General features: G+C 38.4%; 1 protein-coding gene across 3 annotated transcripts; it reads right to left on the reverse strand.

Moving 5' to 3' along the window:
• Positions 1–1,404: 1,404 nt before the first annotated feature.
• ZNF793 (zinc finger protein 793) lies at positions 1,405–22,567 on the reverse strand. 3 transcript variants are annotated; one of them, XM_045805270.2, is made up of 6 exons: positions 22,434–22,567; positions 19,888–20,000; positions 15,174–15,234; positions 11,521–11,650; positions 10,898–10,993; positions 1,405–9,177 (listed from the first exon to the last, which is right to left on the reverse strand). In XM_045805270.2, exons 3-6 carry the CDS (start codon positions 15,186–15,188, stop codon positions 8,225–8,227), a joined length of 1,194 nt encoding a protein of 397 aa, XP_045661226.1. In that variant the 5' UTR covers positions 15,189–15,234; positions 19,888–20,000; positions 22,434–22,567; the 3' UTR covers positions 1,405–8,224. The 3 variants fall into 3 exon arrangements, with proteins under 3 accessions (XP_045661226.1, XP_045661228.1, XP_045661225.1); XM_045805272.2 differs by lacking the exon at positions 15,174–15,234; XM_045805269.2 differs by lacking the exons at positions 15,174–15,234; positions 19,888–20,000; positions 22,434–22,567 and having other exon boundaries at positions 11,521–11,997.
• Between the last annotated feature and the right edge of the window lie 262 nt (positions 22,568–22,829).

Raw genomic sequence — 22,829 nt, forward strand, 5'->3', positions numbered from 1 at the left:
TTTTTGAATTTTTCCTTCTGGATAAAATCTAAGACACTGATAGATTTGCGAATGTTGAACCACCCTTGCATCCCAGGGATGAATCCCACTTGGTCATGATGGATAATCCTTTTAATGTACTGTTGGATTCTATTAGCCAGGATCTTGTTGAGGTTTTTGGCGTCCATATTCATTAGGGAAATCGGTCTGTAATTCTTCTTTTTGATGGGGTCTTTGCCTGGTTTGGGGATCAAGGTAATATTGGCCTCATAGAATGAGATTGGTAGCTTTCCTTCTATTTCTATGAGAAGTTCTTTATAGATCTTGCATACCAGCCTTTTATCTGTAGTGTCATTTGCAAATATCTTCTCCCATTCCGTGGGCTGCCTCTTAGTTTTTTGGACTGTTTCCTTAGCTGTGCAGAAGTTTTTATCTTGATGAAGTCCCACAAGTTCATTTTTTCTTTTGTTTCTCTTGCCTTTGGAGATGTGTCATGAAAAATGTTGCTTTGGCCGATGTCATAGAGGTTGCTGCCTATGTCCTCCTCTAGGATTTTGATGGATTCCTGTCTCACATCGAGGTCTTTCATCCATTTGGAGTTTATCTTTGTGTATGGTGTGAGAGAGTGGTCAAGTTTCATTCTTTTGCATGTAGCTGTCCAATTTTCCCAGCACCATTTATTGAAGAGACTGTCTTCTTTCCACCACATGTTTTTTCCTGCTTTATCAAAGATTAGTTGCCCATAGAGCCAAGGGTCTATTTCTGGGTTCTCTATTCTGTTCCATTGGTCTATGTGTCTGTTTTAGTGCCAGTACCATGCTGTCTTGGTGATCACAGCTTTACAGTATAGCTTGAAATCAAGCTTGTGGTATTTTGATAGGGATTGCTTTAAATGTGCAGATTGCTATGGGCAGTACAGACATTTTAATAGTATTTGTTCTCTCAATCCATGATCATGGGCTGTCATTTCATTTCTTTGTCTCTCAATTTCTTTAATCAATTTTTTTTATTATAGTTTCCAAACTATAAGTCCTTTACCTTTTTGGTTAGATTTATTCCTAGGTATCTTATGCTTTTTGAGGCAATTGTAAATGGATTATTTTCTTAATTTCTCTGTTTCTTCATTTTTGGTGTATATAAATGCAACATATTTCTTTTTTTAATTTTTTAAATTTTTTTAATTTTAATGTTTTTTTATTATATTATTAGTCACCATACAGTACATCCCTGGTTTCTGACGTAAAGTTCGATGATTCATCAGTTGTGTATGACACCCAGTGCACCATGCAATACGTGCCCTCCTTACTACCCATCACCAGCCTATCCCATTCCCCCACCCCCTCCCCTCTGAAGCCCTCAGTTTGTTTCTCAGAGTCCATAATCTCTCATGCTTCATTCCCCCTTCTGATTACCCCCCTTTCTTTATCCCTTTCTTCCCCTACCAATCTTCCTAGTTCTTACGTTCCATAGATGAGAGAAATCATATGATAATTGTCTTTCTCTGCTTGACTTATTTCACTTAGCATTATCTCCTCCAGTGCGGTCCATGTTGCAGCAAATGTTAAGAACTCGTTCTTTCTGATAGCTGAGTAATATTCCATTTGGACCACAACTTCTTAATCCAGTCATCTGTTGAAGGGCATCTAGGCTCCTTCCACGATTTAGCTATTGTGGACAGAGTTGCTATGAACATTGGGGTGCATATGGCCCTTGTCTTCACCAAGTCTGTATCTTTGGGGTAAAGTGGAACCAACAAGAAGTTGAGAGTGTAAGAGAAATGATTCTCTAGCACTTCTCATGTACACTAAAATTTTAGGTTCCTTTACTGGAATACAACAGGCTCTTCGCTGTTTACAAGGTATATAGGAAAAATGTCTGTTCTCCTCGTGTTTCTCCTTTACTCTCACAATACTACCACATTCATAAAATTTCTGACATCCAATATATGGGGATTTTCCCCACTCTAAGCAGTTCTGTGACACCAGCTGAAGGCCTACAATTTAACTCAATTTTGACACTACCTGGAGATAGCACCACGTCTCATAAGTTAAGGGCTCAGTCCCAACATGACTGTCTCCTCACCACCCCCACGGATACTTCAGATAGCAATTACAATTCTAGGTTGTTACATGTGCTTCTGACCCATCAGCTGTAACGTGGAAGTTCCCAAGATGCCCGCCTAAGATTTGATTAATTTGCTAGAGCCGCTTACAGAACTTAGAAAAAAGTTTACTTGCTGTTTACCAGTTTATTATAAAAAGATATGATAAAGGATATAGATGAATATCCAGACAGAAAGATCCATAGGACTAGGTCTGGGAAGTTCCCAAGTGCAGGAGCTTCTCTGTCCTGTGGAGTTGGGGTATGTCACCCTCCTAGTGTGTGGATGTCATCAACCTGGAAACTCTCCAAACCCCATACTGTTGTAATTTTTATGGAGGCTTCCTCACATAGGCATGATCAATTAACAACTCCATGTACAGCCCCTTACCCTCTCTAGAGAGCTGGACTTCAGAGAGGCCCATATGGCAAGGGACTGGGGGTAGCCTCTGGCCCACAGCCAGCAACTGACTGAGGCCCTAAGTCTAACCATGTGATCTTGTGAGCAGATCCTTCCCCAGTTGAGGATCAGATGAGACCACTGTTCTGGCCAATACCTGACTACAGCCTTGTAAGATCCTGAATCAGAGACCTAGCTAAGCCATATCTGGACTCCTGACAGATAAACTGTAAGATAATAAATATGTGTTGCTTTAAGCTATTAAGTTTCTGATAATTTGTTAGGTAGCACGAGATAACTAACACACCTATGTTACTAAAGACCAGTATTCATAAATTTCATAATTCAGTGTTTCTCATTACTATCTCCTCTGTGAGGATGATGCTCTGTTTAAGGGCTAACGATTAGCTGTGTGACCCACATCCAAAGTCCACTCTTGTCTGCCCATCAGAATTACTACGGATGCTTGAAGCCTTAGCCAGAGCTAATCAAACAGAATCTCTGGAGCTAGGACCTGCTAGAATGTATTTTTAAAAAACTCTCTGCAAATTATCTGGCCCAAGAGATTTATTAACTACAAAGGAAGAAATAGTACCTTTAAAATGAGGAAATCTAAGAGCATCTTAACCATATGATCAGTGGTGACATCACCAAGACACATCAACACCGTGTATCCTCTGGTATTATGCTCTGAGGATACATTACTTATGTAGTATTTATGCATACCCTTAATGTAATCAGAGAAAATACTGAATCAAACCCAAATTTAGGACTATTCTACAAAATAACTGGCCAGTATTCTTTAAAAAGAAAAAAAGTGTCTAAGTCATGAAATACACGAAAAGACTGAGGAACTGTCACAAATTAGAGGAGACTGAAGAGAAATAACAGGTAAATGCACCACGAGATCTGGGCTGGATCTTGGACTAGATATCAGTGGCAAGGACTGTAGTTTAATTACTAGTTTCTATCAATGTTAATTTCCTGGGTTTGATAATTATACTAAGATTATATAAGATGTTAACATTAGGAGAAACTGGATGAAGACTAAGAACTGTTTTTTGCAACTTTTTAATAAATCAAAAATTATTTCAAATTAAAAACAAAAAGCCTCTCTCTACTTGGGAGTTTCTAAAGTATTTACTTTTGCTCTTCAGAAGCACAGGTAACAACCTAGACATTTACTTCTACTTTGGTGACAGCCAAAGGACTGAGCTGGAGGAATGACAGTAGACCAGGTCAGGGTGCCATCTTGTCAGAAAACAGAAACACTTACACTGCTTCCTGCATTTTGAAACATTTCCCCCCTTTATTTTTTTAAGTTACAAAAGTAATATATTTGTAACAAGTAAAACAATACAAAGATATATAAATTAAACAACTGCTTATTTTTCCCTTCCCCCCACCAAGGTAACCAATGTTAATTAACACCTTGCTGTATATCCATCCATACTTTTCTTTGTTCATAGAAACATACATGCATATATATACACACAGGGGTTTTACTTTTTTTAAAAAAATAGATTCATATTATTCTGCAATTTGCCTTTTTCACTTAACAATATACCACAAACATCTCCATAAACTAGCAGAGTTCTAGCTCCCCACTCAAATAATTTTACTTAATCACACATTTGAGATATCATACTTGGTTCATTTATATATTTTTTTCTATTTGGTTTTCATTTTCCCTAACTTTCTCATAACCAACCTGCATCACCCACTTCCCCCCAACCCAATGTATACTCCATGCATAGAAAATCATACACAAATATATATGGATACATGTTTATCACTCAAACACCTAGAGGAATTTTGTCACTGATTTGCAAAAACAGGCTCATATTTTACACACTTACTTGTACTTTTTTTGCTCAAGAAAACATTGTGGAATTCTATTCAAGTCCACTAGCATTGTTTAATTTGTCCACCTTAATGGCTTTATAAACATTCCGTGGAATGGATATATTAGTCTCTCCCCTTTCAGTTTCCCTATTGATGGGCATTTATTTTGATTCTAGTGTTTTATTGCCAGTAGGAACAATTTTATAATAAATATACATGTTCATCTCTCCTTTATGTATTGGGGTTTTACTTCTAAGAGAAGATTCCCCAAAGTGGCATAAGTATTTTAAGTTATAATAGATATGTTACCAGATTGCTTTTCGAAAGAGCTGTAAATCATTACATAAATCATAATGTTTCCACCAGTGGGGTATAAGAACCTTTGCTGGGATAACAAAAAGCATTCCTGCTATTTGTCAGTTTGATCACATACAGTTATCTCTTTATGACTTTAATCTGTATTCCCCAACAACTACCAAGGCTAAACATTTTTTTTTATAGGCCCACCAGCCACTTGGATTTGCTCTTTTTACAACTTGTCTATTCACATTCTCTGCCATATTTTGCCATTGAGTTATCTCTTTCCTGTCAATCTGAAGAGCACTTCTCTGATTGGCTTTGCAAATATTTCACCCCAAATTATAATGAATTGACATTGTTGATAGCACCTTTTGCCACAGAAAATATCATAGTTTTACGTAGTCAATTTTTTTCCTATTTTTTATTTTTATTTAAGTAGGCTTCATATCCAGCATGGAGCCCAGTGTGGGGCTTGAACTCATGACCTGAGCTGAGATCAAGAGTTAGAGACTTAAAAGAGCTTCCCCAGTGCCCTATTTTTTATTTTTTAATAGCTTTTATCCTGTGTTGATAATCTAACTCCTAGATTGTACATGTAGTCTCCTTTCATTTTCCTTCAAGAACTTTATTATTTAAAAATTTTAAGTCTTAAATCCAGTTGGATTTTTTTTATATGGTTGGGGCTAGTCCAACTTTACTTTCTTCATTAAAAGCCAACTGTAACAATTATTTTTATTTTTTTATTATGTTAGTCACCATACAGTACATCATTAGTTTTTGATGTAGTGTTCCATGATTCATTGTTTGCATGTAACACCCAGTGCTCTCCTTAATACCCATCACCAGGCTAGCCCATCCCCTCACTCTCCTCCCCTCTAAAACCCTTAGTTTGTTTCCAGGAGTGAGAATTCTTTTCAAATAAACTATTCCTTTCCCCTATGATTTGAAATTCCACCTTTTCCATATATGAGAAAGTTCATATACACTAAGGTCTATTTCAGGATTTTCTATTCTGTTCCATTGATGTATTTATTGGTTCCTTTCCCCATACTTTATTAATTTGAATTCAGTGACTTCATGTTATAGTCTGACATCTGGTATGAAATTTTCTTTTTCATACTTTTTTTGTTTAGATTGTTAGAACAAATGTTCTTCCGTAAGGACTTTAAGATCATGTCACACAAGATTAAAAAAAAAAAAAAGGCACAGACATTTAATGTAATTCCAAAAGAACTGCATATAAGTTATTAGATGTTTACTGAAAAAAGCTTTTAATATTTCTATACTGTCTTCTCAGAAAATTATCTTTTAACTCAAAACAATTACTAATCTCTTCATTTATTGATACAGTCATATTATCAGCAAAAAGTTTGACCTTTTTTATTATTTATACCAATTATTTAATTTTATTTTTTGTTGCCTTCATTGGAAACTCCAAGACAATATTTAGTAAAAATAGACAGCAGTGAACACCCTTATCACTAATACTATTAAATTCTTAATCTTCAAAAAATGGTTTTAACATAGTATATGCTATAGAGTTTTGGTAAAGATACTCTTAAGTGATTACTATATATTGCAATTTAAGATATTTTATTAGATTGGAAATGTTTTCAAAATTTGATTGAATACCTTTCCAGCATCTACTGATGGCATCTTCTCTTTCAAACTGTTAACTGATGTATTTCCTATTACTGCATTGGCTCTGCATTCTTGGAATAATTCTTACTTGGTCATTATAATACATCATTCTTTAGGTATACTGCTGAATTCTATTTGCTATTATTTTAATTATAGTTTTTATTTCTAAATTCATGAGTAAGACTGGTTTGGGGTTTTCTTTTTTCCACTACTTTTATTTAGTTTTAGTGTTAAAACTTATTCTGACTTCATAAAATAAATGGGGGAGCATAGTCTCTGGGCTGAAATATTTCAAATAACACTAGTATTACTCTTTAAAAGTTAGATGAGGGGCACCTGGGTGGCTCAGTCAGTTAAGCATCCGACTCTTGATCTCAGCTCAGGTCTTGATCTCAGGGTCATGAATTTTTAAAGCCCCATGTTGGCTGCATGCTTGACCTGGAGCCTACACAAAAAAAGTCAGATGAAACTAATTATGAAATCACCTGGGCCTGGAGCATTTTTAAATCCTAGATCTTTAATCACTTTTCCAAACTCTTCAATGGTAATTGTTCTATCAAGTTTCTACTTCTTCTTGCAACTTTTTTTTTCTTAAGATTTTATTTATTTATTTGACAGAGAGAGAGACAGACAGCAAGAGAGGGAACACAAGCAGGGGAAGTGGGAGAGGAAGAAGCAGGCTCCCAGCAGAGCAGGGAGCCCGATGCGGGGCTCGATCCCAGGACTCTGGGATCATGCCCTGAGCCGGAGGCAGATGCTTAACGACTGAGCCACCCAGGCGCCCCTTACTGCAACTTTTCTAACTTAAATTTTGCTAGAAAAACATTTACTTACTCTTTTAAAAGCATGTTGATCTAGAGCTGTAAGAAGTATCTTTTATCATTTTTTAATCATGTTTCTTTTTTCCCCAAGTTTTTATTTAAATTCCAGTTAGTTAACATACAGTGTAATGTTAGTTTCACGTGTAGAATTTAGTGATTCATCACTTAAACACAACACCCAGTGCTCATGTGATTGCTTCCTTTCTCATTCCGGATCAGGCATTCTTATAGGGAGGCAAATCTTGAACAATGTGGCCATTTGTTTTATTTGGATGACATGGCAGCTCAGGGAAGTAGACTTTTTTCAAAGACTGGAATGATGAAACAACTTGGGTTTTAGTGCCCAGGACATTCATAGGGAAATTGATAGGGAAGAAAAGTGGATGTTGCTGAATTAAATTTGCAAAAAGAAAAAAAAAATTCTCCTTCTTTGGTCTCTGCATGAAACATTTCTTAATTATAAGACTCATATAAATAGTGTCTTTCCTACTAATTTGCTGCAAGGCATGTTAAGTAAGACTAAGAAAATAGAAGAGTTATACAATATACCAGGGCCACCCTACTTTTTGTCAAATAATGGCTGTGCTGAATGATGGAGTTTATAGTATTTTGTTCATCTAATATTAGGTTGTGAAACTATTCCTTAGCTTTGCCTTTTCAACTTTAACAAATGTTATCATTTTTTATATTGTTAAGACACTAAAAGACAGTGGTGATATTTAGAGTAGAAAAGTTGATGAGTGGCATTCTACATACTATGTGATACATATGCTTGATATTCACAATTTACATTAAATTCACATTTACATTTCCAAAATATAAATAATGCTTATTATGTGGCTCACTGTGGAATATGCCATAATATACCAATTCTCTTCACATATATTTGTATGCTGTTGTTATTCCATTAACATATTTGTAAACTTCATAAACTGGAGTGACCATGTTTATGTTTTATGAAATATTTTCTATAATCTTTGTATAAAAATTTCTATCACAATTAGAACATGACTTCCCTTATGGTAGAACATTTTGTCCAAATTCATTAAATCAATGAGATTTCTCCTAAAAAAATGAATGCCTCCACATATAATGAAATAGGATACCTTGCTTAAGGCTTTCTCACAATTATCAGGTTTTAATTCCTATAGGCATTCTTTCTGGCATGAATTTTCTGATGTCTACTGAGGTTTGGCTTCTGATAAAAAGCTTTGCCACATTCACTGCATCCATAGGGTTTTTCTCCTGTATGAGTTCTCCAATGTTTGTTGAGGCATGACTTTTGGCTGAAGGATTTCCCACATTCTCTGCAACGATATGGTCTTTCTCCTGTGTGTATTTTTCGATGTACATTGAGATATGACTTCTCACCAAATGATTTCCCACATTCACTGCACACAAAGGGTCTCTCTCCAGTATGTGTTCTTTGATGTTCTCTGCGGTGTGACTTCTGAGTGAAGGCTTTCCCACAAAAAAAGCATTCAAAGGGTCTTACCCCAGTGTGAATTCGCTGATGTTTAATGAGGGTTGACTTATGTGAAAAGGCTTTCCCACAGTCGGTGCATCCATATGGTTTCTCTCCAGTGTGACTTCTCTGATGCCGAATGAATTCAGACTTGTAGCAGAAGGCTTTCCCACACTCACTACAGACATGGGGTTTCTCTGTAGGTGGAACCCTCTTACGTTTGTATACAAGAGAATTGGTTACTGCTGGTTTATACATAAGTGCTGGGTTGTGGCTGAAAGCTTTCTCACAATGACTGCATTCCCAGAGTTTTTCTCCATTAGGTCTTCTATCATGGTTTGTATGCTGTAACAATTTCCCACATCCACAGCACTCATCTTGTTTTTTTGAACAGTTTCTCTTAAAACCAATCAAATCTAAATTATGGTTCACACTCTTTCCACAGGGGTCCCAGTTACTAGGGTTTTGAATTGAAGAAAAAAGATTAGTGCTCAGAGATGATATTTTCCTAAACTTATTGTTTTCATGGCTTCTTTCCTTGGGCAATGTTTTCTTCCTGATGAATGCACCTTGTTTCAAAATCATGTCTTGTCTTTTCCTCTGGACATTAACTTGAGAAATGTTTTCTGGAGAAAATACAGCAAATCTTTCTTTATTCTATTATTATGATCTAGAATAAAATTACTTGAGAAATACCCTAAGAATTTAAACAATGCACAGTATATGAACAGAAAGCATGAACCATAACTAGATGCAGGGAAGGGTGTTGTATGAGTAGAGAAGATTCAAAACACTGGCACAAATGAAATGGAATATGTCATAGAGTATACAAAGAAATAATTTTGAAGAAGATGGGATATTGTAGAGCAGTGGTTGGCAAATATGTTCTTAAAGGGCCAGAGAGTAAATTTTAGGCTTTGTGGGCCATGTGGTCTCAGTCAAAATTACTCAACTCTCCCACTGTATTTGGGGAACATAGACAGTATGTAAATGTAAGGGCATGGCTGTGTTCCAATAAAACTTTATTCATAAAATCAGGTGGCCAAACTCTAGGCTGTAGTTTGTCAATCCTGTTACTGAGGTGTCATATAGCACCTTGCTATTCAATGTGTGGCTCTTAAAAGAGGGAAAAGAAAGGCAGATGATAGCCAGGTTACTTTGGTTTCAGAAAGGTTGATAAGCATAGTTTAATGAAGCAAAATACATCCGAGAGGGCACCAGAATATGATGGTTAAGGGTACTGGTTCTGAAATCTGACCACATGGGCTCAAATCTCTGTTCAGTCCCTTACTTTGCTGTATGTTCTTAGATAAGTTTCCTAACTTTTTTGTGATTGTTTCATTTGTAAGTGGGGTAATAAAGGTTGGATATCTCACAGGTGTTGTAAGGACTGAATGAAATGATATATGTAAATGGCTGCAAATAAATCTGGCATAGAGTGAGCACACACTGAGTGTTGGCTGATAATTCTAGTGCTGTTGCTGCTACTACTACAACCAAGGTGGATCAATGGTGGATGGTGATAATTTCAGAGACATCATTTTGGGGAGAAGCATAAAAAATGATCTGAATGTTTTTGGAGTTCATGTAATATTTAATTATGTGATTCCAACACCAGTGTAAGTAACATAAATAGATGTGGGAACAGATAGCAGTGACTATTCTTGCTAAGCCCATGACTCTTGTGGAGAAGTAGAAGTTCAGAGGCATCCTTAAGAATAGGTTACTAACACTTGAGGTACCATGGGTATTGTTGGGATATTTTACAGAGCTGATGGGAGACGGACAGTTATTCTGAATGTTAAATGAAAGTGGTTAAGATGGGCCAAGCTCAGTCATGTGTTTTACTGCCCTTGGTTTCCTGAAATTTAATACTTCTTCCTCTTGGACTTAAGGAAACTAAAGGACTAAGGGATAACTTAAGGGATTAAGGAAAGGAGGGGAAGTGAGAGTGTGGGTATGGCGGGCAGGTCTGGGGCATTTTACCTGGAAACTGTGAGAACCAGAAATAGGGAACAGCAGGAGCGGGAGAATAACAGAAGCTTATTTGTAAGAATGCCTGAATGTGAAGAGAAGGTGTACTGAAAACCTTAACAGAGACCAAGGATTCTGGAGAAAGGGCAATGGAACAAGAACACAGGGAGAGGTGAGATGAGGAGGAGAAGGAACACCTGGATAAGGGAGGTGGGGTGCATGGAGGTTGAAGGATTATCAAGAAGCCTAAAGCTCTCAGAGAAATGTCTCCAGCTGCTTACAAAGCTCTAAGGCTTTTGAGAGCTGGACTCTGAACAAAATCCCAAAGGTGCCAGCCTCCCATAGTACCTCTTTTGCTGGATTTATACTTACCCTGACAGTGGCAGCCTGAGCATGCTGCCTCACAAATCCATGGTGCTTCTTCCTGCTCCAGCTTGAGGATCACATATGGTTTAGTGCCTTCATAACCTGTTCCAGGGAAATGATCCAGGCCTTGGGCTGAGCTCCTTGGTCTTCAGGGCCACTCAGGCAGCATTAAAGGCTGCACAACAGACATTGTACTTGGGAGAAGACTGTACACACAGCTTGTCCAGAACCCAAAAGGAATTAGTAACCCAGGACCACTGAACCTCAAGCCAAACTCACTGAGGCAGCACAGTGTAAGAGTTAGGAATGCAGACTGTGCAGCCAGACTGCTGGGGTTCAAATCCTACTCTGGCTCTATATGTACTAGGTGAGTGACACTGGGCAAGTTACTTCACCCATCCGCCTCTGTTTCCAAATGTGTAAAATAGTGGTACTAATAGTACCTACCTCATAAGGCTCTTAGGAGAATTAAATAAGTTAATATTTTAAAAGTGGCTGAAATAGTGTCTGGCACATAGGAAGTATTTAGTCCTTCAGAGGCTCTAGGTACCTCAGTTACTTTTAGCAACTGAAAAAGGAAAGGCGGTCATTCAGGCATAATCTAGATTGTGTGGCGGAGCTGTTCTTACCCACTGAGACAAGGTTGCTGTAGGTTTCCAGCATCACATCCCGGTACAATGCCCTCTGAGCAGGATTCAGTCTGTGCCACTCCTCTTGAGTGAAGCCCACTACCACGTCTTTGAAGGATACAGGTCTCTGCTGAGGATGAAATGACATTGAGTCATATGGGAAAATGCAGCCAGGGATGAATGGTATGGAGTTTTTATGTTTCTAGGTCAGAGCTTATCATGATCATTTATCTATGTAGGATGCCTTTTACATTCCTGACTTCGGGCTATATACGGTAGGGAAAATAACGATCACATCAGGACCCACTGTCATATACACTTTGAGTCAACATATATTTTTTTTAATTTTTTTATTATGTTATGTTAGTCACCATACAGTACATCATTAGTTTTTGATGTAGTGTTCCATGACTCATTGTTTGCGTATAACACCCAGTGCTCCATGCAATATGTGCCCTCCTTAATACCCATCAGCAGGCTAGCCCATCCCCCCACTCCCCTCCCCTCTGAAACCCTCAGTTTGTTTCCCAGAGTCCATAGTCTCTTGCAGTTCATTCCCCTTTCTGTTTACCCCCCCTTCATTCTTCCCTTCCTTCTCCTACTGATTTCCCTGCTATTCCTTATGTTCCACAAATGAGTGAAACCATATGAAAATTGTCTTTCTCTGCTTGACTTATCTCACTTAGCATAATCTCCTCCAGTCCCGTTCATGTTGCTGCAAATGTTGGGTAGTCATTCTTTCTGATGGCTGAGTGAGTCAACATATATTGACTGAAGACCTGCTGTGTGTAACCCAGTGCTTGTTGCTGGAGACACAGTCATGGATGGTTCCTGACCTCAAGGAGCTCACAGCCTGGCAGAAAGCAATATGTAAAGCCATCCAGATGAAAGTATACAAGCTATGGTGGCAGGACATCTAGGTTACAGTATGTGGAAAAGTGTGAATGGTCCATTAAATGTTTCAAGGTCTAGCAAGGCTTCAGAGCTAGGGGACATGTGGAGCTGAGTCTTCTCTATAGAAAGATGGAGAAACTGCAATCCTTGCAGAGGGAGCAGCAATGAACAGAGGTATGGGGGCAGAACAGTGACTTTAAGGGCTGCAAGGCTATCAGTAACAGGAGGATTATGTGATGAGATGATGGAGTGATGTGATGAGTGATGAGATGATGGACTTTAAGACAATGGAAAATCTATCAAGGGAGAGGTGTGTGTAAAAAGCACATTCTATTTGGTAAGTGGTGAGTTTCTTGCATTCCATGTCAAGTGGTACAGCGGTAACTCTAAGCAGACTGAAAAGTTAAGGATGTATATTGTATCCCTAGAGTAACTACTAAAATTATAGTCCAAAGAGGTATATTGAATTATATGAAGTAAACGAATTCCAAAAAATATTCATTTAATCCACATAAACACACATAGAAGAGAAGAGAAGAAATAGAGGAGAAAAAAAGCACATGGGACAAACAGAAAACCAAATACTAAAAAGATAGATACAAATCCAACCATACCAATAATAATACTTATATTCAGTGATAGTAAATTATGATATAAATTAAGATATCACTGAACATTCCAAAAGGCAGAGATGGCTGGGCAGATGGCAAGGTCTGGGATTCAAACTCAGCAGTCAGGTTCCAAGTCTGTGCTCTTACCCTGTATATGCTGTTGCCTTCTGCACAGAAGAAGGGGGCAAAAGGTACAGTCTCATTTAGCAGAACAATCAAAAAGCATCTTCTGATTTCAGCCTCAGCAAAGTCACCTGGGCCCTTGGCCAGAAACGCTTTAGTAAAGTGGGGAGAGAGGATGCTGGACTCAAGAAAGAGTAAGAAACAGGATATGGAAACATCAAGAGCAGGATGTCATTAGAGGAGATGAAGGAGGCCAAAGGAGAAAGGAAAGGACTTTGTCGGTTTGGAAGTGGTGATGGTTTCTAGGGTTGGAGGCACTGACAATGATTGTAGGGACAAGGGAAAACATAGGGGAAAGGGGAGAGGATTGGTCTCCAGAAAGAGATGTCCCTGCTAGAGGGAGGCCTCCAAGGATGTGTAAATGTTGGAACTCAGGAACCTACCCATCATAAGATCTTGGTGGGGAATAAGATGTTCACTGTTTGCTGCCAAACTAATAAAGACAGTTAAGGGAATGACAGTAATTTAAACAATGGACAGCTCATCTGTTCCTCAGTCTAGATCAAGGACACAGATACCCTGGACCAAAATCAGGACTTCCATAAACATGGAGGAAACTTCCTGCTTGCTCCCTTTGAAAATAAATAATATTTGTATTTTCACTTTCCTCGAACTGTACTTTAGCATTTTATTCCATTACATATGTGGCTGCAAAGCACAGAGGAGTTAAAACTTCCTGCAATTCTGACACAGATAGCAACTCTGACACAGATAGAAAACACTATCGCATCATTGAGAAGCTAAGTCATGATCACCTCGAAATCCAGTTCTGTGGGGCAATACTCAACTCCAAGGGAAGAACTGAACCACTGTAGAAAACATGCTTTTGCATTTGTTAGTTATCAGTAAGAATTTTGTCCTCTATGTCAGTGCTTCTCACACTTACAAGAGCATAAGGATCACCGAGACCTTGTTAAACACAAATTCCCAGGCTCCACCCTCAAATAACCTGATTCGAGCAGGTTTGGGGTGGGGCCTGCCATTCTGTATGTCTAATAAGCTCCCAGGAGAAGCCCATGTCCTGGGACCACATGGAGTAGTGTTGCTCTACCTTAGCCATAAGAAGTCCCCCTCAGGGAAATATCTTTAGAAAGTGACTTGAAAAGCTAGTTTTCTCTTAGAAATAACAGCAAGTTTCTATCCTATGGCCAATGCAAATCATGGGCTGTCTGTGTTTGCCTTTTTGCTAGGCCACCAGGAAGACTACAGTTAATGACCCTTGTTTGACTGTTTTGTACATCTGTATTCCAACAAAGAATGTTCCTTGCATCACTCCTTGTAATATCAAATTTGGAAATTACCTGGATGTCATAAAATGGGGGACTAGTTATATCAGTCATATTCCACATGTATGATGGAGCATTATGTACCTTGCTAAAAAAATAGTGTGATCCCAAGTACTAATATGTACAATCTCTAGGATATTTTAATTGGGGAAAAAAGGGGGTAGAGTAGTATGTACAATTGTATCTACGTGTAGACAGAAGCTGTGGTGTTCCACCCAAATCCCCCTGAAGGACCGAGGTATTTCTCCCAGCTGCTAGGAGAAGACTGGCTACTGCAGGCTTGAGACCTTTTGCAAGGTGCCCCTGGTCAAAGGGAGCTACCAACCCAAACTTATGTCCCCTCCATGGGCAGCCTACAACCAGTGACTGGTTGATTTCAGACTATAAAGGCCCCCCGCTTCCCTCCATTCAGGACAACAGCAAGGGCCATCCCAACTCCAAAACATCTTGGAAGGTCAGCTGGTGCCTCTGTTTAACTCTCTCTGCCTAATCCTCCTTCCTCCACTCCTTATAGGTGCTCCAAGAGTCTCCCTAGTAAACCTTCTCTGTGCTAATCTCCCATCTCCAAGTTTGTTTTCTGAGAACCCAGCCTGTGATAAAGTATATATGCTTGAAACGCACATATTTTTTCTAGAACAGTTTCCCAAGAAGGGAAACGGCTACTTTATGTCACACTTACCTGGTACTCAATCATTTTCTGCTGTTCTTGGAAAAAGATTTGAGTCCTGTGAAGATAGAGACTGGGGGGAGGAGGATGGAGAAAGAGAGAACAGAGCTGTGAGGGACCAGGCCCGTCTCGGAACTTGCAAAGTCCCTATGTAAATCTTGTACAATAACCCATGCTTTAAATCACCGTGGTAGAAGAAAAAATATGGTGCCATTCAATTCAGAATGTGAATGAATAAAACAGACCTCCTAGGAAGTAAAAGCTGCTACCAAGTAAGAAGAAAAAATTTTTTAAAAAACAAAATCTTCAAAACTTAAATAACTGGCCCCATGGGAGATGGAGCCACATTCATGCTCTGAGTGGGATCATCCCTGAAGAACAATACATTTTCTCTTAAAGGCAAAAAAAAAAAGGCTTGGGTTTTGCCTTTATCTACTTTGAAAGATGTACTTGTTCATCTCCCGGTGTTTATGAAATCCTTTATTTGGGATGCTTTTTCTATATTATCATTTAAAAAAGTATCTACTAAAAAAGGCTTTTGTAACTTATTACAAAGAACTCAAAGCAAAATAAAATAACTATATAACATTAGCAAAACTAATGGTTACTTACACTAATGGTGTAAGTACTTACATACTTAACATACACTAATGGTATGAATGATTACTGAAAGGCTAAACCTTGTTATTCATTCAGCATATTATTAAGTGTTGTTGTTAAAAAATAATTTTCAACAGATGAGAACAAGCAACTGTTATTTTTAATTAAGATGTTTAATTAAAGAGATAACTATGTGGCTTAAATTATAACAGAGAAAAGGTAAATCATAGTTTACAAGTGTAAATATTTTATGACGTACTTGAATGTTTAATGGTAAAATCATCAATGGGATAACTCATGATTTTAAAACTTTTATCTTCTCTGGCTGTGTCACTGTAACTGCAAAAACCTGCTAGGGCCCAGATTCTAATCTCTTCCACTAATTTCACTAAAAAAGGAACTAGAGCTCCTTGGAAAATGGCTGAGTCCACATCTGGGGCAAACAACACAGGAAGTACCCCTGTAATCCTGAGTCCAGAAAGCAAAGACACTTCTTCAGTGATGGGTCCTGGTAAGGGGACAGAGGAGCCAGTCTCTAGGGCTCTAACCATGTGAGGAGGAGGAGGAGGAGCAAACTGGCCATATCTACCAAAGCTAAACATGAACATTTCATGGTCCAGTAATTCCAAATGAATGCATATGTTCATGAACTTTTAGCCTATAAAAACTATGAATTTGCAGTGAAATTCAAAAATCACCATAGTAACATTTTTCTCTTAAAATAATTGGTACTGTAATTAAATAGGACTACTAGAACATGGAGGCTCCCAGTTTCCAAAACATCCACACATTAGGAAATGTGGAACTAAATTGGTACAAAAAATGAATACAGAATGTTTAGGTTTTTCACTCCCAGAAGTAAGAAACTTTATAAAGAGGTCTAAAAATACTGTGCCAATAATCTATGGCCTGGAATTAAAAATCCACATTCAGGAGTGACAAGAGCTGTCACGCATGGCTGATGGGACTGTAATTTGGTTCAACCATTTTGGAAAACTGGCCATATCTTCTAAAAGCTTCCAGTCAGTTTAGTGATTAGCAGAAGACACCAGATTCAAGGGGAAAAAAATCTTTCAAAATGAATACATTCTTCTAGCTTTGTTTTACGGAAGTTTTTTTTCTCACTAATCTATTGATAAATCATCTTTTGAAAAAGGAAATGATTCTAAAGTGCTGGAAAGATTAAGAAAAAAAAAGTGCTGGAAATATTCTCCGTCATGATTTGGATGGTGGGTATGTGAGGGTACACATATGGAAACATTCATAACACTATAGTGCTAAATGAGTTAATGATTTACTTTTCTCAGTGGATAATAAATATCCACTATCTCTTAATTGTATGAAAATGCTTTGAAATATTGTACAGGTCAGAAAGCATGACTCATACAGCACAGTTAGTGTAAAACAGACATTTAGCTATCAGGACTGAGCAGTGAGCTTATTATGCCTTTTAAAAGATTTTTTTTCTTTACTGAGGTATAATTTACATATAACGAATGAATCCAGTTTAATTGTATAATTCGATGAGTTTTCACAAATGTATTCATTCCCCCACATAACTCCTACACAATCAGGATATGGAACATTTCCAGGAACATCCTGCTCACGAGATTTAACAATGAATTTGTCTTAATGGTATTAAGATTACTTAGATTCCTGTCTCTTCTATAGAAGAAATAAAAAAAAGTGATTTCCTTGAATGTTAAGCAAAATACAGATACTTCTTTGCTTAAATAATATAGTAATGAAGTTATACCAGTAAGTCAAAAAAGTAGTTAAGAAAAAGTATGATCTACTGTTTGAATTTCATTTATATGAAGGTCAGAAACAGACAACCCTAACCTATGTGATAGCTATGACTAGGCATTGCTTGGGGGGAGTGGGAAAAGGCTTTGGGGTGATGGAAATGTTCTCTATTATGATCTGGGTGGTGGGTACATGAGTATGCACATATAGAACTATTCATTAAGCTACATGCTGTTCTCTATGCACGTTACACCTCAAGTTAAAAAAATCGCTGCAATCCCATTATTTAAAATATATATGTGTAGAAAAGCTTTAGAACAATAACAATAACAATAAAATGTTATTAGTGCTTTGATTTGGGTGGCAGAATGTTTCTTACTCTAATCTATAACTGAAACACACACACACGCTTCATTATTTACATATCCCTGTTCCACTGCCTTTTTTCCTCATGAGGGAACCCACGGGAGGGCTTTAAAAGGGGGAGGGGGCTCTCTGAAAGAACTGAACTGTCCACCAGGGACTGAGCTGGCAGGAAAGGCCTGGGACCCAGCAGGCTGGGGCAGTTAATCCAGCTTTGGATAACTATTCGATTCTCTAAAAGAGTACGCTCCCTCCCTCATGCTTCTGGACTTAGCTGCTTGCTTTGGCCTGATCTCTCCATGGCTGCAAGGTGCCAGCTGAGTGCTGTTGTGGCAAACATGCTAGCGAATGTGTGTCCAGAGGCCTGTGTTCTGGCCCTGGCTCTGTGACCTGGCAAAGTCACTCCTTTCCTTCACCTTTAAATGAGATGGCAGCATCAGCGGATGAGAAACCACTGGTAAGAGCTGGATGAAAAACAGGATATTGGGGAACCTGGGTGGCTCAGTCATTAAGCGTCTGCCTTCAGCTCAGGGTGTGATCCCAGGGGCCTGGGATCGAGTGCCATATCGGGCTCATCCGCTGGGAGCCTGCTTCTTCCTCTCCCACTCCCCCTCTTTGTGTTCCCTCTCTCGCTGTCTCTCTGTCAAATAAATAAATAAAATCTTTAAAAAAAAAAAAGAAAAACAGGATATTTATATAGTATCTAAACATCCGCCCCCCCCAATATTTATTAGTTATAAAATGAAAAATTTTAACTCTGCCCTAGAGAAACCTGGCAGACATCACTTTAACCAAGTGATTAGTTAACATCACAAGTGATGGGACCCAAGTCATGTGCCCCCTGATATGATGCACTGTGACGGGCATAACATCCCTCCTGTGATATTCTGCCCAAAATGCATACTTGAATGTAATCATGAAGAACCACCAAACAAAATCATGTGAGTGACAGTAATACAAAATAACTGGCCTGTACTCTTCAAAAATGTTGACTTCATGAGAGACAAAAAGACTGAGGAACTAATTCCCATTAAAGGAGACTAAACGGATATGTCAACTAAAGGTAGTCTGTGATCCTGAACTGGATTCTGGAATGAAAAAATGTTGCTATGAAATGACATTATTGGTTCACATCTGAATATGGACTGTGGATTAGATAATGGTATTAAATCACTGTGTTAACTGCCTGATTTTGAAAATTGCACTATGGTTATATAGGAAAATGCTCTCATTCTTGGGAAATGCACACCTAAGTATTTCGGGGTAAAGGAGCATCACGTCTGTAACTTATTCTCAAATACTTGAGAAGGGTAAAAATAATATATGTTTATAATATAACATATATATACATATACAGACACAGCATGAGAGTGTAAGCGTTTATCTGGGTGAATGTAGATGAAGGATATATAAAAGCTGACAGTAATATCCCTGCAAATTTTCCAAATAAAGTTTAATTTAAAAAAAATCTAGAGCTATAGTAGGTCTGCTGCCACCATCACTGAGAATCCAGGGACTTTTCTGCCCCTTAGTCAGGATGAAGTGAACTCCCCATACTCCCAGAGGCCAGGTGAGGTGGCAAAAATGACAAGGCAGCAACTTCGAGCCCAGAAGTGCTAGTAAGAGTAAGGGAGTGGGCTGGCTACATCGCATGCTACAAAATGGCAGAATGTACTGTGTTGAACCAATGTCTCCTTCCCTTGAAAAAACATGCCTATCTCACTTGGCCTTCCCTGCTTCCCCCTTCACTTCTATCTCTCTGAATCTTGGGACCAACCCTTCCCCCACCATGGAAGGTCCCTGGAAGGAGCGACACCAAGGTGAGTCTTTCTCAGTCCCTGGCTCAGGGATAATGCTATTTCCTGTTACTTAGGAGTCTTTGCTCTGGCAAGAGGTCTTGGAACCTAGGTTCCTCCTTCAGAAGAGATTCTTGTCCCAAGTTCCCCTCTCCAAATCCAGAGGGTCGTCAACCTGGCCTGCTAGTCCCTCGCAGCTCCATCTCTCAACAGTAACTCACCCTCAGCTGTAGCCCCAGGCAGGGCCTTCTGTAGACTTGACCAAGGTCCTATGAAGCCCTGCTGTCAGCTTGGTGGTGGGACCCACAGGTATAGTACCGGGCACTCAGGTAACCTGAAGACAAACAGACCTCATGGTAAGAGTCATCCAACAGTCCCTCCCCAAATACTCTCTGAGGCCTAAGAGGAAGAAGCCTGCAGAGGACTGTGTAGGAGACAGAACTGAGTGATGGCTTGCTTTGGGTTTGGGGCAGGGGAATCTTCTGGAAGGACTGTGAGCCTTAGAATCACTCAGAGAGAAGTCTGAACCAAGCAATTCCTCTAACCAACTGAGAGGAATCTAGGCCAAACAATTTACCTCCGAGGGGCTGTTTCCTTATCTGTGAAAACAGGAAAGATAAATGATAAAAATAACTTTAAAAAGCCTATTTGTAGAGGCTTTCTATAAGTTACCTCATTCAGTACATATTCAGGTAAGGTTGAAAGGGGCTAAATTATGAACTAACACCTGCTTTCCCAGATAGGTCAGGTTGGATGTGAGGGACAGAGGCTTCTCTGCCCCGGAGTAAATCTACCAGATGTTCTAGGTTCCCTGAGAAAGACTCCTTTCAGAATATACTACATTTGCTGAGCCATTGTGTCTTAGCCCCAGGGCAGGTAGCCCCTATAAAGGCTATTTCATGCTGCCTAATTCAGGTCTCTGCAGCCAAGAGTCAGTCTCTGTCTAAAAAACTAATTAGAGATTTTGACCAGGGGGCTCTGAGATTCCCCTCCAAATATCTACAGAGAAGAGCCATCCTCAACTTGTTAACTTCCTTATTCCAAGTCCACTCCAAACCCACAGGGTCCATTTCACTCTGCATGTTTTTGGCTTCTAAAGGGACTAGCAGAAAACAGGCAATCTCAAATGGCCAAGCGAGGGCTACAGGTCAGGATTTTGTTCTGGTGTTTGGTTTTGGAGTCTCAGACAAAACTTCCCCATGGTATGAATGTTTTGCCCTCAGATTATTTCTATGATTCCATTTAATTCAAGTTCAAAAATGGACAAAATTAGTCCATTATATTAGACCCAGAGGTGGCAGTGGGTACTGATTCATAAAGAAGGCTTCAAGGCGGTAGAGATGGTGTATATCTTGATCTTGGGTTGTGTTTACGTGATTTTCCGCAATGTAGAAATGCACTGAGCTATACCCTTAAGATAAGCATACTTGACTATGTATGTTATACCTCAGTTTTTAAAAAAGAGTATTAATGATCTGGAAAAATGTTTGTTATACAAATAAAATGAAATAATCTGGATTAAAACTTAAAAAACTTTCACACACAGCCACATACTGCCTCCCTCTTCTTACCCCCCCCCATATGAATGTTCCAACTCATTAGAGTTCAAAAACAGGCAAAATTAATCAGTGATGTTAGAAGCTGGGAGAATGGTTCCTCCCAGCAGGGTAGCTACAGGGAAGGCATATCATGGAGGCTTTCAGGATGCTACAGTGTTCTGTTTTCTGATCTGAGTACATTACCCAAAGGGGTTCCTTTTGTGACAATTCATTGAGCTGCATATTTATGTGTATCTCCATATGTATCAGTAAAAGGTTTATGTTAAAGATTTTAAAGAGAAAAATTATTTGTTTCCAAACCTGGTATTGAACACACCATAGGTGATGAAGGAAAATAGCCATGAGAAAAAGAAAATGCCCTTAACTCCTAACTCCTTATCCAAGCTCATGACTTCTGCGCCAAAGCAATTATCTGTCTTTGCTTCTATGCAACTGAAAAGAGACTATCTGCTCTAAAAAACTAAAGCTTGATGTGTATGGCTTCTGAAAGATATTTACCTGTTAGCTTCCTTTGTTTCAGAAGATGTTATAGTTATTGTGCTTTGTCTGAGGACTACATAAGGATCAAATATAAGACTCTGAAACAAAATACTGTTTTGGCATTTCACCCTTTCATTAAGCTAATGGTCAAAATCTTATTTCCATTTTGTCTCAGCCCATCTTAATTACCAGTTATTTGACTTTAATTTCAGTGAAGAGCAGTTTCTAAAAGTAGCTTTCAGTTTTGTTTTTATGGTTTTATCTTTATTGAATTATTCTACCAGGGTATTACAAAGAACAGATTCAAGGTCAAATGTGTCATGCCTAAAAAATACAGAACAAGGCAAAAAGATTCTTAGAACACAGTAACTTCCAAATCCAGTTTCTTTTCCTTATATAGTTTATTTTTTCCCCAGTCTTATTGAGGTATGTGACATATAATATTGTGTAAGGTGTACAATATTGTAATATATATATTTATATATAGTATATATAATATATAATATAATATTGTGTAAGGTGTACAATGATTTGATATACGTATATATTTCAAAATAATTACTACAATAGGGTTAGTTAACAATTCCATCACCTCACGTAATTACTTTTTTGTATGCATGTGGTGAGAATACTATTTTTAAGTTAAGCCTAGATAAAAGTATTTCCCAAACACCCTCAAAGTTTGTTCCTTTGACCAAATTTTTTACAATATCAGTATAGATACTTACTCAGTAAATACTTTGTTTTCTAACCACAGGCAAAGTCACATCCATCCTAGCTGCCATGAGGTCAGATTAGATTTCCAGAAACCAGACTCACTCTTGGGATGTTGTCACAGATGGATACGTCATTACTGTTTCCAGAAAGTGCCTTAAAGGAAACATTAAAAGAAATATGCACTAAATCCTTGGCAAAAGCAATAGAAGGCACATTTTTAGTAACATGGTACTTCAGGTAAGTTTAACACTTGGTCCTTTCAAAACACTTTCACTAATGTGGGGAACAATAAAAACAGAAAGAAGGTTTCAAAGAGTTTTGATGTGGGGTTTTGCATAGGGACTAGACTGAACTGACCTGACTATTCATCAGCTGGAGAGTGTCACAGGGGAAAAGTGTGCTCTCAT

Source organism: Ursus americanus, chromosome 21 (genome assembly GCF_024610735.1).
Source record: "Ursus americanus isolate L20-20 chromosome 21, mUrsAme1.1.p, whole genome shotgun sequence".
Lineage (NCBI taxonomy): Eukaryota > Metazoa > Chordata > Mammalia > Carnivora > Ursidae > Ursus > Ursus americanus.

Bases quoted from the DNA above. Each gene is read 5' to 3' on its own strand.
- ZNF793 (XM_045805269.2), bottom strand. From the start codon at position 11,668: ATGTCATTTCATCCTCAGCAGAGACCTGTATCCTTCAAAGACGTGGTA. The intron at 10,994-11,520 runs GTAAGAACAGCT...TCCCTGGAACAG, and splicing joins CAGCAACCTTGTCTCAGTGG to GTTATGAAGGCACTAAACCA. The intron at 9,178-10,897 runs GTAAGTATAAAT...TATTTTCTCCAG, and splicing joins CTCAGGCTGCCACTGTCAGG to AAAACATTTCTCAAGTTAAT.